The sequence below is a fragment of the Stegodyphus dumicola genome, chromosome 2 (genome assembly GCF_044657685.1).
Source record: "Stegodyphus dumicola isolate Sdum_Otavi_A_Nest chromosome 2, ASM4465768v1".
NCBI lineage: Eukaryota > Metazoa > Arthropoda > Arachnida > Araneae > Eresidae > Stegodyphus > Stegodyphus dumicola.
The window spans coordinates 175615973-175632284 of record NC_140769.1 but is presented as its reverse complement, the minus strand read 5'-3'; the positions used below and the strand labels follow the sequence as shown (position 1 = coordinate 175632284).

At 32.5% G+C, this 16312-nt stretch overlaps 1 protein-coding gene across 1 annotated transcript in view; it reads left to right on the top strand.

Annotated features, from left to right (window-relative positions):
* Positions 1 to 16312, top strand: part of LOC118186974 (uncharacterized) — a 173883-nt gene that overhangs the window by 80672 nt on the left and 76899 nt on the right. The window contains exons 12-16 of the mRNA XM_085810247.1: positions 298 to 444; positions 2187 to 2295; positions 4799 to 4900; positions 12630 to 12749; positions 15219 to 15467. Of these exons, the coding sequence (XP_085666373.1) occupies positions 298 to 444; positions 2187 to 2295; positions 4799 to 4900; positions 12630 to 12749; positions 15219 to 15467 (727 nt within the window). The remainder of the gene's footprint in view (positions 1 to 297; positions 445 to 2186; positions 2296 to 4798; positions 4901 to 12629; positions 12750 to 15218; positions 15468 to 16312) is intronic.

Below are 16312 nucleotides of genomic sequence, written 5' to 3'. Positions count from 1 at the left end.
GAAATGACTTCTTTAAAGTTTGAACACTTGCTAACATTGACGTGACAAAGGCAGAACTCACGACAGAATTAAGCAAATCTGAAAACGTAAATAAATATACGCTAAGTGAAGACAGTTTGTATATTACGATATACGTCAGAGTATGCTTCAACCGGATCCATGATGACGTAAATGTAATATTTTTATCTTGTATGCTTGTTATATATAAAATTGTTTTATCTATGAAAACATAATATATGTCTAAGTATACGTTATTGCATGCATAGTATCAAGTGCATGATTTTAAGTTGTTTACAGGCTATGAAAGATGAATTTCTTTTATTGGATGACCTCAATGTGATAATTGTCGACTGGAGTTACGGGAATTTCATACCTTATACTAGAGCAGCTGGAAACACACAGCAAGTTGGTGAAGAGATCTCTGAAGTATTAAAAATATTAATTGTAAGTCCTTTTTCCAACCTCTTCCATGATAATTTTTATGTATTTTTATGAAGCAGCCGCCACCATGGAAGAAAATAGTCTCCTCTGCGACTAACGCTGAAGTTGATTGTTTATTCAAAAACCAGCTTTTCTTCACATCTCGCTCAGACAACGTAACTTTACCAATCAGCAACCGTTTTGCACATTTATGAATAGAATTATATCAGCTGTTTCGCTAATTTTTTATTCGTTTTGAACGTTTAATGAACGGGAGCTCTGCCCTTAAATAAGTAAACCATAACGCTTTTGTAACTGGTAGTCGGGAATTATAGAACCAGTTTCTAAAACGAGTGGCTTTATTTTTCTTGAAACTTTTTAACGCTGTATCTCTACATGCGTTCATCATTAATATGTAGCTGCATTTCAATGATCATTTTTATATTCAGTCATGAGATAAAATACCCTTTTTTCTGAAAAAATACTGTGCGCGACTCTGTATAATTTCCAGTCGTTAAGAAGGAATCGGAAGGAAAGAGAACCCTTTTGAAGACGTACTAACATTAATTGTAGAAACAACAAGAATGTCGGAAGTTTTTTCTCAAATCGAAACGGGCTAATAATTAAATTGGTTTTTCGCTGAAAGCATCAATTTCGCTCATGTAAGAGTAAATTATTTGGCTGGTGGTTGTCATATAACCGAAAAGATCCTCTTTTCCGTTGCCTTTTCAAATTTTTTTGCCGCGCTTTTTCTGCTTGTTGGTTCGTTTCAGGATAGGCGATTTTCTTTCACGATAACCCAAGACTACTATTTTTTTTTAAATATTAGCTTCACATTAAGTTTTAGAATGTAGTGTTTATTAATTAGTGGGTATTAGTAAATTTAGTTAATGAACACTATGGTTTTGAATAATGAAATTAAACGTAAAATAAAATTGTTTGTAATACCGAGTAAATGATCTTTAAAAATACAAAAGTTGCCTGTTTTAATTTATTTTGGCAATTTGAAGAGAAATTCCTTCCCTTTTTAATATATACACTAAGCAAATTAAATTTATGGACCACGTTTGGAAAATAAAATGCTTTGCTCTAATTTGCCTTTTCAAATAACTCTCAAGTATTACTGCTTTGCTCAAAATATTTTTTTTCTGATACTGATATATATTCAAGTATTTCCTTTTATAATTTAAATATTTGAAGCTAGATGGTGAAATTGTTTCAAACATGTGGTTTTTAGATAACCTGCGTAGTTCTTATCGGTTATTTCACTGTCTCAGCGAAGGAAAAAAGTAAATGCACACATTGAGCTTATATTATCTCAAACAGTCGTCTCAAACAAAACCAGTGCCTTAGCTTTGGAATACTTTCTCAAATTTTTTACATACTGGCGGTCACGGTATCTTATAATCAAACTACAAATCAAATTCGTTATTTCTGCTACTGTTGAAAACATTATTTTTTTAATCGTCTTTTGTAAACTCTATTTTTGTTTAAGAATATTAGTTTTATCTCAGAAAGACTTACAGCCATTAAAATTCTTATTATGAAAGTTTACGAAAAACAGGGTGTTTTAATGAGGATGTTTTCGCACCGTACCAGAATTCAGTAGGTTATGCTATTTTCTAGTTTGACTGCAAAAATTTACAGCTAAGAAATTTTTAAGCTATCAATTCCGAAATAATTGAATAACAGTTGTATTGCATACATAATACTGTGAGCAGCTTCAAGTTTAATTTATTTTCTCTTAATCTTTCTTTACATTTCAGAATCAGTTTGGAGCCAAGCCGAGTAAATTTCACCTGATAGGACATAGTTTGGGCTCTCATGTTGCAGGACATGTTGGTGAACGAGTAAAAGGTTTACAGCGTATCACAGGTGATTATATTTCACTGTTATGAAATAAGTGTTCAAAAGTAACTTCTATTTAGAGGAATTATTAAGATTTTAAAGTATTTGATTATAAAAAATTATCCAGGAGGTCAATAAATACAAATAAATTAAAACGCTTCGGTATTATTATAAAAAGTTGGGAACCATAGAAACAAAAAATTTCAGAGAAGTTTCTATTATTCAGAAATGGTTACGCTTTCAGTATATTACATAAATCATGGATTCATGTTGTTAATCTAAGTCGCTATTCAGAATTTTTATACATCAACTGCAGGATCATAAAAACTTTATTCACCTGAGCATGTCTAGTAGTTGCACATAATGTTTTAGCCATTAAGTTATTAGTAATGTTACTATACATGTGGGAGTGCTTGAAAATAGTAGGATAATACTTTTAGTCTAATTTGGTATATTGTGAATTAGTGTGTTTAAGAAAGGAAGTCACTTGCAACAAACATATAAGATACATTTATACGTGGTTTCTGATAAAATCACAGATTTCAGGACCGAGTTTATCAAATATTTTTTGATGACAAATGAAATACTTTTCTTCTTCATGAAAGTTTTCTTCTAAATAAATTTGCTTCCCTACGTGTGCATACGGTGTTTGCACATGATATGCATTTAAATGTAATGTAATATACGAGTGCACTATAACCATCCTAGCCGATAATAATCGGCCTCATGGTTAACGTATATATATGTGTAAATTAAAAACAAAACGCACTCTTTTGGATAGAATTAAACAAATAATTCTTTAAAATTTTTCTTAGCATATAATCTATTTTCATCTCTAAAGAAGTAAAATAATCCTTTTAAATCCCTTTTATATTTGAGTTAAAACAAGTAAATTCACGATAAAATTTGAAATTAAGATGGAAGGATTTTGGATCTTTAAAACGACTCTGTATAAAAACCATATGTAACAAATGGGAAATTTAGTTATCAAAGAAAACTTCTCGCTTTGAGAAGGGCATCATACAAACCAAAGCCCCTTTTGATTACTGTTATTTATGTGAATCACTATTTTCTGTTAAGTATCGTGTTGTGAAGCTAACTTACGGGGCCCACCAACGGCCGAACGGTAAAGTAGCTGAATACGGGTAGTTCGGTTCGAGATTCGAATATCGAGAACGGGCGTTTTAGTGGTTTTCTCCTTGTGTAATGTGTACACGTGCCAGTTTCTCTTAGAAAGCCCTCCACAAAGGCATCTCTCTCTTAAGAAGATAGCTCTGGAGGCTTTGTTATAATCACATAAACCAAATCAAACCAAAACTAACACACAGGTCTGGAATTATTAATGAACGGGTGTTAAGGAAGAGATCAGATCTAAATCTTGAAACACAGGTGCCGGAGTAGTATTTTCCTCAGCGTAAGTACGGCTATTTACGCGAAACCAATCGATCGCTGAACGCAGTTGTTGTTGCTAGACACCGCCGTTCAAACAGTGTGCTAACAGAAACGCGTTTCTCGGAAAAGCTTCTAATTCACCATTAGATGTGACAAGACCATAAAGAGTCTCGAATGCAGAGCTTGAAGAATATGGGAAGTGAGATGCCAAACAAATAAAATGACCTTTTAAAATCAGCACCGCCTAGGGACTGGTTGCAGAGAGAGGAGGATAAGACGGTACAAATTACCATAAGTTTTTTGAAGTGGCTGTTTTGGGCTCTTTTTTTTTTTTTAATGTATCAGGACTGAATTCAGAAATGTGTGCATGTATGTATGGATGTGCGTGTTCATGTATTGCATGTATATATGCCAGTACGAATGTCTGTGTATATATAAATAATACATATATGCACATACTTACATATACACGTGTATACATTTGTACATTTCTGTATCCGGTCCCGACAGCAGAACAGTATCCATTTTTTATATAAAAACTCAAGAGTCTAGATTTAAGCGCAAGTTCCTTTTTATACGTAATGTTCTTGAGGTAAAATAATTAACACATAAAAATCTTAAAATCCAAGGTAAAATAATCAATAAGTAAAATGAAATTACTTTCGCAATTTTTCACAATACAAACTATTTTCACAATTTTTTTTGCACTATAAAATATGTTTTTTTAGTGAAATATACCCAGTTATGGGGCTTTTGATCGTTAATTTATATATATATATGTATATAATGTGGTGGTAGAGGTTTGTTAATTTAGAAGAAAATATGCATTATTTCTTATAACATAATTATTTCTCTAATTGCTTTTCTTGTACTATATTATGGGCCTGCTGCTGGTCGTCATTAATTTATATATATATATATATTCCTTTCGTGGTAATAGATTTGTTGATTTAAAGCAAATATGGATTGCTTTTTATAAAGTAATTATTTATCTAATTGTTTTTCTTACGCTATGGGTCTACACCACAATCACTGCTAGGGTCCACATTTTTCTCTACAACACTGGTGAATTTACAATTTGTGCTAGGAAAATATTGAACTACCTAGAAAATCAATAATGTTAATTACTTTTTGGCAGGTTTGGATCCTGCAACATATCTCTTCAGTAACATCTCACCGAGAGGCAAACTTGATCGATCAGATGCTGTTTTCGTGGATGTTATTCACACGGACGCTGGAGGTAAGAATATTTGGCTGCTTTAGTCTGGTTAGTACCATGCCACACTCAGAAAATATTTTTCTTCCTAAGAAATCTTTTAGTCACAGTGCTCTAATTAGTAAATACTTTTTGATTCAATCGATCAGCTTGTATTTTCAGCACGCTTTTCGCATTCCAATCAGCTGTGCTAGAAAGTATGTTCAAAATACAGAAAAATTGTTTTTCAGCGAGAATTAACATATTTGGATAATTTATTTTCTGACTGCGTATTAACTTATATATTTATGAAATAAGTGACTGCATTTTAAATTTAATATTATGAATCCTATTTGATTTCTTTGAAATACACATGTCAAATTGGTTTTAATAAAGCACATGTCAAATACTAAAATTATTGTCAAATTGGTTTTAATAAAGCACATGACAAATAATAAATTACATCAAATTGGTTTTAACAGCTTTGTAGTCGCTGGCGTCAGTTCACATCTTTTTATTTTGTTGTTTCTGGTTTTAACGAAGGTGACTTCATGTTGTTTTAAATGCTGGTTTTGATTGTCATTAATATGCATTTACTTTAGTTATTTTTTGGTTGCCATTGAGTACCTGAAATACTTAGGTGATCAGAAATTTGATTAGCTATACTTAACGCGCTACACTAAGTTTCAATCTTCCAAATTGTTCCTTTGTTGTTGCAGTGGCGACATTAAAGTACACAATGGAAATCGAATGTGTAATGAAGCGAAAGAAATATTCTAATCAATATTTTTTCATACCAAAGTTAAATCCGATGAAGTTTTTAATGATTGCCAGAAAAAGAAATAGTGATGAAATATAAACGAAGAAATGAGAGCTAAATAACTCATGTAGCGAACGTAGTGAGAATGAAATAGATTTAACATTAGGCTGACAAAAATGTATACCAAGAAAAAAAATAGAAGGTACTTACGGAAAATCCCGTCGACCATTTTTTCCTATTAAAGAAAAGACGCCAAACTACGCGAGTTTTCGCCAGAAATGGAAAAGTCTTTTTCAAATACGCTGGGTTTGGTGTAACCGACTCCTTTCTTTCCCTCTATCACGCATATTCGGGGGAAAAAATAAAAAAAAAAAAAAAAAAAAAAAAAAAAAAAAGATTAAAATTTGGGACCTGCCTACTACAGAAGATGCCTGCTACTACTGCCTACTACTTTGGAAATATTCTGTTGAATATTTCCAAAGTTATGGAATTTTAATTGCCTCAAAAAATGTGTTAATGGCCCCGAAATGGCGCCTAGCGAAAATAATCGCTTTTACAGCACATCCCCTTGATAAAAAATAATGGCAATTTTTAATGAAAAATTAAATACAAATAAATGATAATATAATAAATTCGAAAGAAAAATAAGAAAAGAACGTTTTCTATTTTATTTAGTAAATAGGTTTTTTTGGTTTGGCGTCGTCTCTTGTGGTTGACGGGATTTTCCGGAAGTACCGTTTAGAACAGTAACCCAGGTAACAAGTCATTTTTGAATGATTTTGAACTTATAAGGACCCCCAGCGGCGGATTGGTAAAATCGCTGAACACTGATGGTACGGCTAGGGTTCGAATACCCATGGGCGTTTTCGTGGTTTTTTTCATGTGTGACGTGTATGCGAGCCAGTTTCACTTAGAAAGACCTCCACGAAGACATTCCTTCTCAAGCTTATTGCACATGAGTGCTTTGTCATAATCAAATAAACCAAACTGTTCTTAGGCACACCAGCGGCCGAGCGGTAAAGACGCTGAACACTGGTAGTTCGGTCCGAGGTTCGATTCTCGCGAACGGGCTGGCTGCATGGGTGTTTTCGTGGTTTTCCCCATGTGTAACGTGTATACGAGCCAGTTTTCCTCAGAAAGTCTTCCACCAAAGCATCCCTCCCTTTAGGCAGATAGCCCCCGCGTGCTTTGCCATAACTGAATGATCCAATCCCTACTGTTCTGAACATATATGTTATGTTACATGACTGTTTATTTTAGATGACTTAGCAAAGTTAGGTTAACAAATATGTCAAAAAATGCTGCAGATATGAAAGTCAAATCTACACATCAGTTACAGGGTCAAGAATAGTAGTAATAAAAATACAACACTAAAGTGTGAATTGGATATTACAAATCGAAATTGTCCACAGCTAGATAGCGCACCTCTCATCCTGACTTTTTAAAATTCATCTTGATTTTCGCGCATGAGGAATGAAGTAGTAAAGGCATTAAACTTAATAATTCTGATAGCATAAGCCTATTAATTCTCATTTCAGGTGCTTTATAGATATGGGAATAAAATATAATTTTTGTCTGTGTACAAGAAACGTACTTTTGTTTTAATGAACCTTAGAATAGTTTCTTGAGATAAGTATCAGGCACAACAATAAATGATTATTATTCAATGGATCCTGTAACTACGACGTCTTTCTACCCAAAAATAATGGCACAAAACAGATTCTAACAACGTTTTGCGGCTTTTTAGTTTTTTCTAATTAATGCATCATCCAAAATATCTATATGAAGTTAAACCTATAATTATATTTTAAAATCAAGTATATTCATATACCCTAGAATATAAATTTTAAAATAATGTTTCAATGTCAAAATGCTGTAAAGCAAGAACTGTTTGTCAGAGTGACCTGAAATTTTACCTGGATGTACGTGAACAATAAAATTTTGTGGCTCTAAATATGCGGCGAGCCGAAAGCTCTCTCGAGAGGTAGAAGAGTTTCGAAAGTGGACCAATGAGTTACTATTGCTCTTGTAAAGCTAAATCTTCGTGCATGTGAGCGTATGCTGTTTACGTTTTAATTGCATTTGTTTCGCAGTTATAAATGTATGGCGCAATAGTAGAAAATCTCGTACTGCTTTCGTTTTATGAGTTTAATTAATCGCTGACATTTCACTTACGCGATTTTTAACACGCATTAATATTTGGATTGATGTTCAAGGCATATTATCGCTCTTTACATCGAGAAAGTGACTCAAGCAACAATTAGCCTAGAATATTATGCATTTAAGTGGATTAAGAGAACTCAAATGTGTAGTTTCGTTTTTTAATTGAGCTGAGAAGGACTGAAAGTGTTACAATGACTTTAGTTTTTCTTATTTCAGAGCTTTCATTCTTTTGATTTTTAAAGTGTAAGATTCAGAATACATATTGTGTATGATCTGATTATATACATCGTTAAAAGTTATATGTGAATAAATTGAATATATTCGTTATGAATAAGGTAAATTCATTCTGTTTGATGAGTATTTCTTGTGTAGACAGTAAATTTAAGAGTGAGCAGTTATTAAAAATTTAACACACTAAATGTATACGAATGCAAATTAGTAAAATTCACTTTGAATAAAATTCTGCATTGGCTATTGTTATAGAACATCTTTTTCATGTAGACTACAATAAAAAGTGCTGACTTCTAATAACACGTATAACTAGCGTAAATATTTTTCTCATATGCATAGTTTTATGTAATGATAGCATTTGGGCTCAGATGTTTATCATATATTTATTTCTTCATCTCATTTACCACTTATTAAGTAATATTTCACATGGATATTTTTGCAGAGTATCCATGCGTTTGTATTTATTTCAAATTCTTTCAACTAGGTAGTGAAAACTTCACAATTGCTCATATTTTATCTAACTTTGCAATGAAAATTTTCAGAAGAAATGGACGATGCTTTAATTATTTTTTACTGAAAATTCCGTAGCAGAATATTTTCAACCATCTTGCTTAAATCTTAAGGCACGCGAAAGGTCATGTGACATAACAGAGGTATTGGATGCCTATTGGTCCATCCTAGAAGGCACTCCCTCGGCGGCTACGCAGATGTGAACTAGTGAAATTTGCCTCCCGCTGTGCTCTCTATCAAAATTAGGGATTGAACTGAGCAAAGTCATACTGTCATCTGTATGGTGCTCCAGGCTCTTGCCAACGATAGGCGCAATCTTGAACTCCATGGCACGATGAATTTTGTGAGTTTGTGCTGATATTACTGTCAAACAAGTGAAATAAGTTACAAGAACTTACGAAAGCATGATAAAAAGAAAATTACAAAACTAGCATTAACAACTGACGCAAGAAATGTTCAGTAGATTGTCCGCCGTGCTTTTGTACGAGTTGAAGCAAAAAACAGTATGCTCCACAAAAGATCAAATGCATCAGGATGGATGCCTACCTTCAGGCGTCATGTTCGCAATCCGACTAATGTACACAACATTTTTGAGACGACTTTGAAGGCAGATTTTGCAGCAATTGATGTGAGGTGAACATTTGCGGCCAGGCTGTTGGAAAATGACTGCTGTTAAACCTGTTATTTCCAAAATGGATACTCAGTAGCGGTTTTGCAAAGGATGGAGGAGCGGGACCTCCCTACTTGCACTGATGAAGTGCAAGAAGGAAGTTGTTGTATTAGCATCAACGAGATTCTTATCTTTGATTAGTCAAGGGACAAGTAAAGGGATCATAAGTCTCCTCGAAAAGAATGGGCCAATGATAACCAATGCCATGAACTCGCGACACACTGTAATCGTAACAGAATGAAGAGGCAATGGTTACAGTGGAAATTATTTCCTGCTCGCTGGGATTTTGTGCATTGAAAATGGGCCTTGGAGACGGAAATAGGCTTCGTTATCCACAAAATGTTCCATGGTCATCGGTCATTGTTCGCTCCAACCCGAGAAAGAAATTGTAGGAAGAATGCTTCTCTTTGTGGCAGGTGGGTCTCCTGAATACGTGTAATTTGTATGGAAAATTGGGCATGATATTTTGTAACATTTTACTAACAGTGCTGGCAGGCATGTCCTAACGATCGAGCAAATCCCCGTTTCTATAGCTTTCCACACTACTGCTCGTCTCTTTTTATAATGCTGTAGCCGTATCTTTCTTTGGAGTATAAGCAATTGTTTTCGTTCCTCTGCCAGGCTTCATGTCCAATGTACCACTTTCTTTGAATTTCAGATTGCTTGTCCATGGCTTGTTTGTAGACACTGGACTAGATCTTAAATACTATAATGGTAGAGAGAAGTTAACACACAATCTCCATTCTGGAAGAAAATTTTAATTTAAAAACATAATATACAATAAACAATATTCTTCAGGAGAGTGTCATGACGAAGCGTTGACACGCAGAATAATGGGAACTGATGTAGGGCGAGCGTACGCAGAGGGTCTAACTCTTCGCCGTCGCCATTTCACCGTGGCCGTTTCGCCGTCAAGACATATTTTTCTTTACCTGATTGTGTATTATTTTGTCTTATTATACTATTATTAAATTTATTTAGTTTAATAATTCTTTTCTATACTTAATAAAGGTTGTTTTTTATATGTATAGTTATTTACAAGTATGAGATATAAAGAAATTACACATAGTTGGAAAATTATGTCAAAAGAGAATTGGGGCTAAACATCTGATATAACAGTAGTTATATCACTGATTTTAAAATTATGCGTGTACAAGTATGTCATGTGTAACGCTGCAGTATGGATGTGCATTCAATTGTGTATTCTAATAATTCAGTTGTGTATCTAATTTTAAACATTTTATATTTTATATAAAATGTTTATCAAATCAAGTTATTAAAGTACACAGAGTTGTTAGTTTAAATCAACTTAATATAATGCGGCAAAATGTAATACATTCGTTCATTACGTCTGGATGGCGAAACGACCCGATGGCGAAATGGCCACGGCGAATAGTACCATTCCCTACGCGCTATTCATTTTGCTTGTGACCTAGCGCCTATCCCTTCGGCAAATTCTCTTTTTTGACGTCATCTACCAGTGTATTTTGGAAGTATTTTTAACTTCAAATAAAATCCCGTTATCTTAGTATTATTCTTAAATTCTTCAATAAAGGCTGGATAGTGGAGGACGAGGGGCATACACCTGCTTAACTCTGCTAGACGCCAGGCGCCCTCATCCTTTGTTAACTGTATTATGTGTTTTTAAGTCATTCTGACTAGTGGTTCTTATTTTACATCGTTTGGAATCGTAACTTTTAATTACAATTGCTCTCGATATATTTTCTCATGAGTAAAATTTGATACTACTTCTGTGTGACTTTTGACAGAAAAAGTTTTTAAATTTCATATAGCAACTTTTTAGAAGTATGGAGAAATATAATTTTTGTCCTAATTTCAATGACGGAATTCTGTGGCAACCAATTTTCAGTATATAAATCTGCCTTCAGTGCTAGAAAATTCAAAGAATTATCGTTTGAGAGTATGTAGGGTTGCATAATCTCAGTGTAACTGAACTAATAATTGAAGTCCATTTGAAAACACGTATTGAATTTTTGTATAGTTTTGAATAATTTGTTTTTTTAATACAATTTTTATCATTACCATTTCCCTCAATAACTTGAAATGATCATAAATACTTACTCACTGGGGGCACCGCAATGATGTCGGAAGGATATACATCTTAATTTAAGTAGATCTGCGTTCCATTTGAAATTATAGATGCTTTAATGTTTTTTCTGATGTGTGATTGTTAAAATTAGAAACATGAGTGTGAGTGAGGCAGACTAGATTCTTGAAAAGGTTCAAACAATCTTTTTATTAAAACAACTTCTTGCATATAAAAAATTATTGAACATAAAAGCACTTCTTGCCCTAACAGAATCAATTACCGCTTGTGGCTATGTAACTAAAGTAACAGTCAAATTCAAATTTGAAACGTAGATTACTTGTCCAAAAATACACAACTGAATTTAAAACTAAGCTGGCTCAAAAACTCTTAACTGGCGTATCAAATTTAAATGTTGGCAACAGGAAGGCAAAATCAAAGAATTACAAATTTATCAAAGTTGGCAAGAAATACGAAATGTGGTTACGAGAGGTCGAAATGAGATGTGTCTTACACTCCCTCAGCTTAAATATATTCTCATTTACATTTCTGGTGAGCAAACGGAAAGGAGAATTTATAGTAAAGGCTGAAATTATAAATAACTGGTTAATTTAAATAATAAATCTTACAAATTTTATGCTTTTTATCTATAACACTTCTGTTAGCAGTATACATTAGTTAAATGAAATACGAGTAATATGTATCGTATTTAGATAGATTTTAGAATTTAGGAAATTTATATGTGTGCAGCAGACATAAACCATTCAGTAATTTACAAGAACGCCATTAATTTCATATTATATCACGCTTCTGTAAAAATCTAGTTTAATCTTTCAATTTCGCATGAAATTTTTTCTTTCAAACGCTTTAAAAAATTTACTTTTAAGATTTTCCAAATCTCACTGTTTTTCAAGGTCTTTTTTTTTTTTTTTTTTTTTTTTTTTTTTAAATTCCTACTATTAGCTCACACTCTTCCTATATCTCGTTCAAATTTTCAATTGGTAATAAAATACTTTTTATTCCTCCACTCAAGTTCAAATACATATTTTTAAACTTGTAATGGATGACACTTGATGTTAATAAGTTTTTCACATATTAAAGCCAATTCCTACTTATTTATTCCTGTTTATTGGAACCAAGTGGGAATTGACTTAAAAAAAAAACAATTTTTTTATATTGTTTTTGCTTGCAGTGCTATATAGAAATAAGAGGAGGCAATCAATATATGCGAGAGCAGTCCTAATAAAATTATGCATTTAGTAAATTATGAATTTTTATGATCTTCATATACAATAGACTATTCACTATTATTAATAGTTCAAGTAAATTCATTTGTCAGACGTCAATTTGCTGATTCTTTATACTTATATTTCTTGTAATGATTTCATTTTAGGTATTGGAATGGTTGAGACAGTTGGCCATGTGGATTTTTATCCGAATGGTGGTGAAGTGCAACCACAATGTACTGCCTCAAATTCGTTGAAAACACTATTAGAACGAGGGGTTGTAGAAGGTAAGTTTGCACTACAATTTTAATCCACTAAACGCATGTAAATTATCTTAAATATGTATATACATTGCAGTTATGAGTTTACTAATGTTTCAAGTTAGTTTATTTAGCTCATTAAAGGTGTATTGAAAATTCAGATATTTTAGATTTTGAGGTTACTTTTATATCCCATATTGTTATTGTCCATATTGCCCCATAAATTGTTAAATAAGCTACTTTACGGAGCTTGAATAATCTTTAATAGGTACTTGCGTATTGCCCCGTCGACCATTGACAGAAATTGTGGGAACGTTCGCCAATCTTTACTGCAGAATTCTAAAGGAAATGGCGCTAAATCGTGCTACTTGGCCGGTCGATGGAATAATACGTAATATAAAGTAATATATATATATAATATCGATATAAAATAAAAATTTAATTTAATTATCCTTTTCTAGAGCGACTACAATGTTTCTGTGAAATTCTGCTGATGTTTTCATAGTGATTATAATTTAAATGCGAAACGCGCTAGTATAACGTAAAAGTGCATTTTTTTTAAACCTTAAACATATACAATAAATTAAAAAAAAAAAAAAAAAAAAAATCTGAAATGTTTCAGATTTTAAATTACGCCAAAGGGGCGTTTTTTAACATTTTGTGTGTTACCTTTCTTTATTAAATATCATGTTCCTCGCACTTAAACCATAAGATCCAGTGCAACAGCAATATCGCAAAATAGTTTTAAAACGAGCATATCTTTAGAATTTCCGATACAGAGACTCCCTCGCTGGAGATAAAAATGTTTTTTCTGTACAACGTTGCCATTGCTCGCTTTGAAATCCTTGAGTTTGTTAATCAAAAATTCGTCAAAGTTTTAAAAATAACTTTAAAAAATAACTTTAAAAAATAGGAAATCGATCATAAAACAAATTTGGTCTTCCACATGCTCATATTCGTTGGAGGATTACGTTATTCAAAATTCGATGACTCTATGTACCGTTGTTTTATCACAATACGAGAAATATACATACATTTATGCAGATTTTTCATTATTTAATTTCTTCAAATATAATGCAGGACTCTAACATTTTGTGGCAACAGTTTGAAAAGTGAACCGACATTTATGAGTCCGACGCAAAATGCCAAAACGAAACTAATAGTCCTTCGGGATTCAAATCCCTTTGGACTAAAAAAAAAAAAGCGCAAACTGCATAACTGAATAAAGAATAATAAGGAAGGTTTATCGTTTGGAAAATAATTAATATATCGTGTTAGAATTTATTCATCAACAATAATTTATCGGTAATGATAAGGAATATTTTTTTTCATTGAAAATTTTAAAAATACTTACCAGTTCCTCAAAATACAGCAAATTTATTGCAGTTTTATGATTATCAGTAACGTAAGAGCTAAGTGGATAAAATGTTAAATTTCTACATCTACTTAACAATTTAAGGGATCCTTTCGATTTGATAATTCCTTATTTTTTAACATTACTAAAATTTACTTAATTGGGAATCAAAATAAAAGAAAATGGAATAAATTACAGTTTATTAGAGTGTTTCGCTTGAGAATTGCATTTGGATTTTGTCTCTAGTATTCCTAGTCTTCTTTAAAAAAATTAAACTATTAATTTATGCCTCAGCGCTTTAATTTGAAGTATTAAATATTTTAGTAATCTGTAGTGCACTAGATGGCGCCACTAAATTGTTATGCCGAAATCTGGTGACCGACGCATGTTACCGTTCTAGATATCAAGAGAAGCGGCATTTGAGATTCCGGATCATTTGGGAAATGAAAACTGTTGATTACTGGAAATGTATTAGAAAATTATTGTAAACAAATAACGCAGTCTAGATATGAATATAATCTGATTTAGTTTTATTTATATGATAGATACTTAAAAGGCAATGAACATTCGTTATTTGGAGAAGATACTTGAACGTCTCACTTCATCAACGAAAATTCATTTTGCATTATATGATAAAGATAATCAAACACTAAAAATTGACTACCTTTTCAAAAATAATGTCAACCTATTCTATTTTAATTTTTGAGAAAAATATTCAAAATAAAATGTTCTAGAAGATTATTTTACTTGCTTTGGTTAGTAAAGAATGTAATTCAAACAATGCTGAAATATTGATGCAGACAGATTTAGTTATTTTGCACTTTATCTTCCTTGTATATAGAAAGACCTTCTGGAAATATTTTTATATTTATAATCAAGCGATCTGCGTGAAGGGAAAAAATTAAATTACAGTATTTACGCCAATCAATTGGACTAATTTTCACAGTGTAACATAGTAGTTTCATTTTAGTCGTCATGGCACTGAAGAACACGTACAAAAGTACAATATCGAAAAATATTTCATCTTCTATGTTTTTATAGTATAACTAATCACTTGCTTCTATATTATTAACTTATTTCTTCATGTCATTTTTTAGAACACAGATATCTGTACTCATGTTGTCTTCATTTCTGTTCACCAGGTGTTCGCGATATGATCTGCAGCCACATGAGGGCGCCAATGTTGTTCATAGAAACCATAAACCGTCGACACTGCCAGATGCTTGCTCACAAGTGCTCGAGTTGGGATGCTTATTTGAGCGGACAATGCGATACCTGTAATGAAACAGGAAACGGATGTGCTTATATGAGTTATCATTTGGATATGAAACGGAATTATGGAAACGACTCTAAGTATTTTCTAATAACGGCCGGTTCTCCCCCTTATTGCGGTAATTTTGATATTTCCTTTTGCTATGTTGTCACTAAATGAGTAGACTGCTGATTTCTTCCCCCCCAGAAAGTTATTTTTGTTGAGTTAAGGTCTCTCATCGCAAAATGAGGCACTTAATTCTAATTGGAGGACTAGTAACGAAATGTACTTCAGTTGCATAATATCCAAAATATGTAAATTTATGTATGTTTTTGCTAAGATTGGAAAAATTCCAAAGATTTCTTACTTGGGATTTGTCGGTTTCGATAATCCCGAGAAAGAAAATTTCAGTGACCGAAAACACATTACGGAAGTAACTCTGTGATGACATAAAGAAACAGGAAAGACCAATCATACTTCGCAAATTTACCTGAATTAAATGTAGCTTCATTGTCTTTCAAAATAGTTGCTTTATTATTATTTTAAATTCAGCTATCTCAGCTGTGGCAAATAAGTTTTTCAATTAGATTTATCGCCAGAAGTATTTTTATTCTGCATGACATTTTGCTTAGGTTTTAGGACACTGACAACAAAAAGCTTCGTTTCTGTTTTGCATAAGTGATGAATTGATTCAGTTTAATCTATTCATTTATCAAATTCCGTTCATTGTAATCAATTATGATACTATTGTTTGTTGCTATGATTTAAAGTTATATTTCTACGACATATTTAAAGAGGGTATTTACATATTTTAGAAGGATTGAGAGGCCGTTTAATTAATATTTAGAACCGTGTTCTAACTGGCCTTTTTTCTGGACCATAAGTCTACATTGAGATTTAGTGCTTTTCGCGAAATTTCTAGGGATATTGATTTCCATTCCTCTTTCACTACATTCCAGAGTTTATCAATCGTGGTGTGTTTGC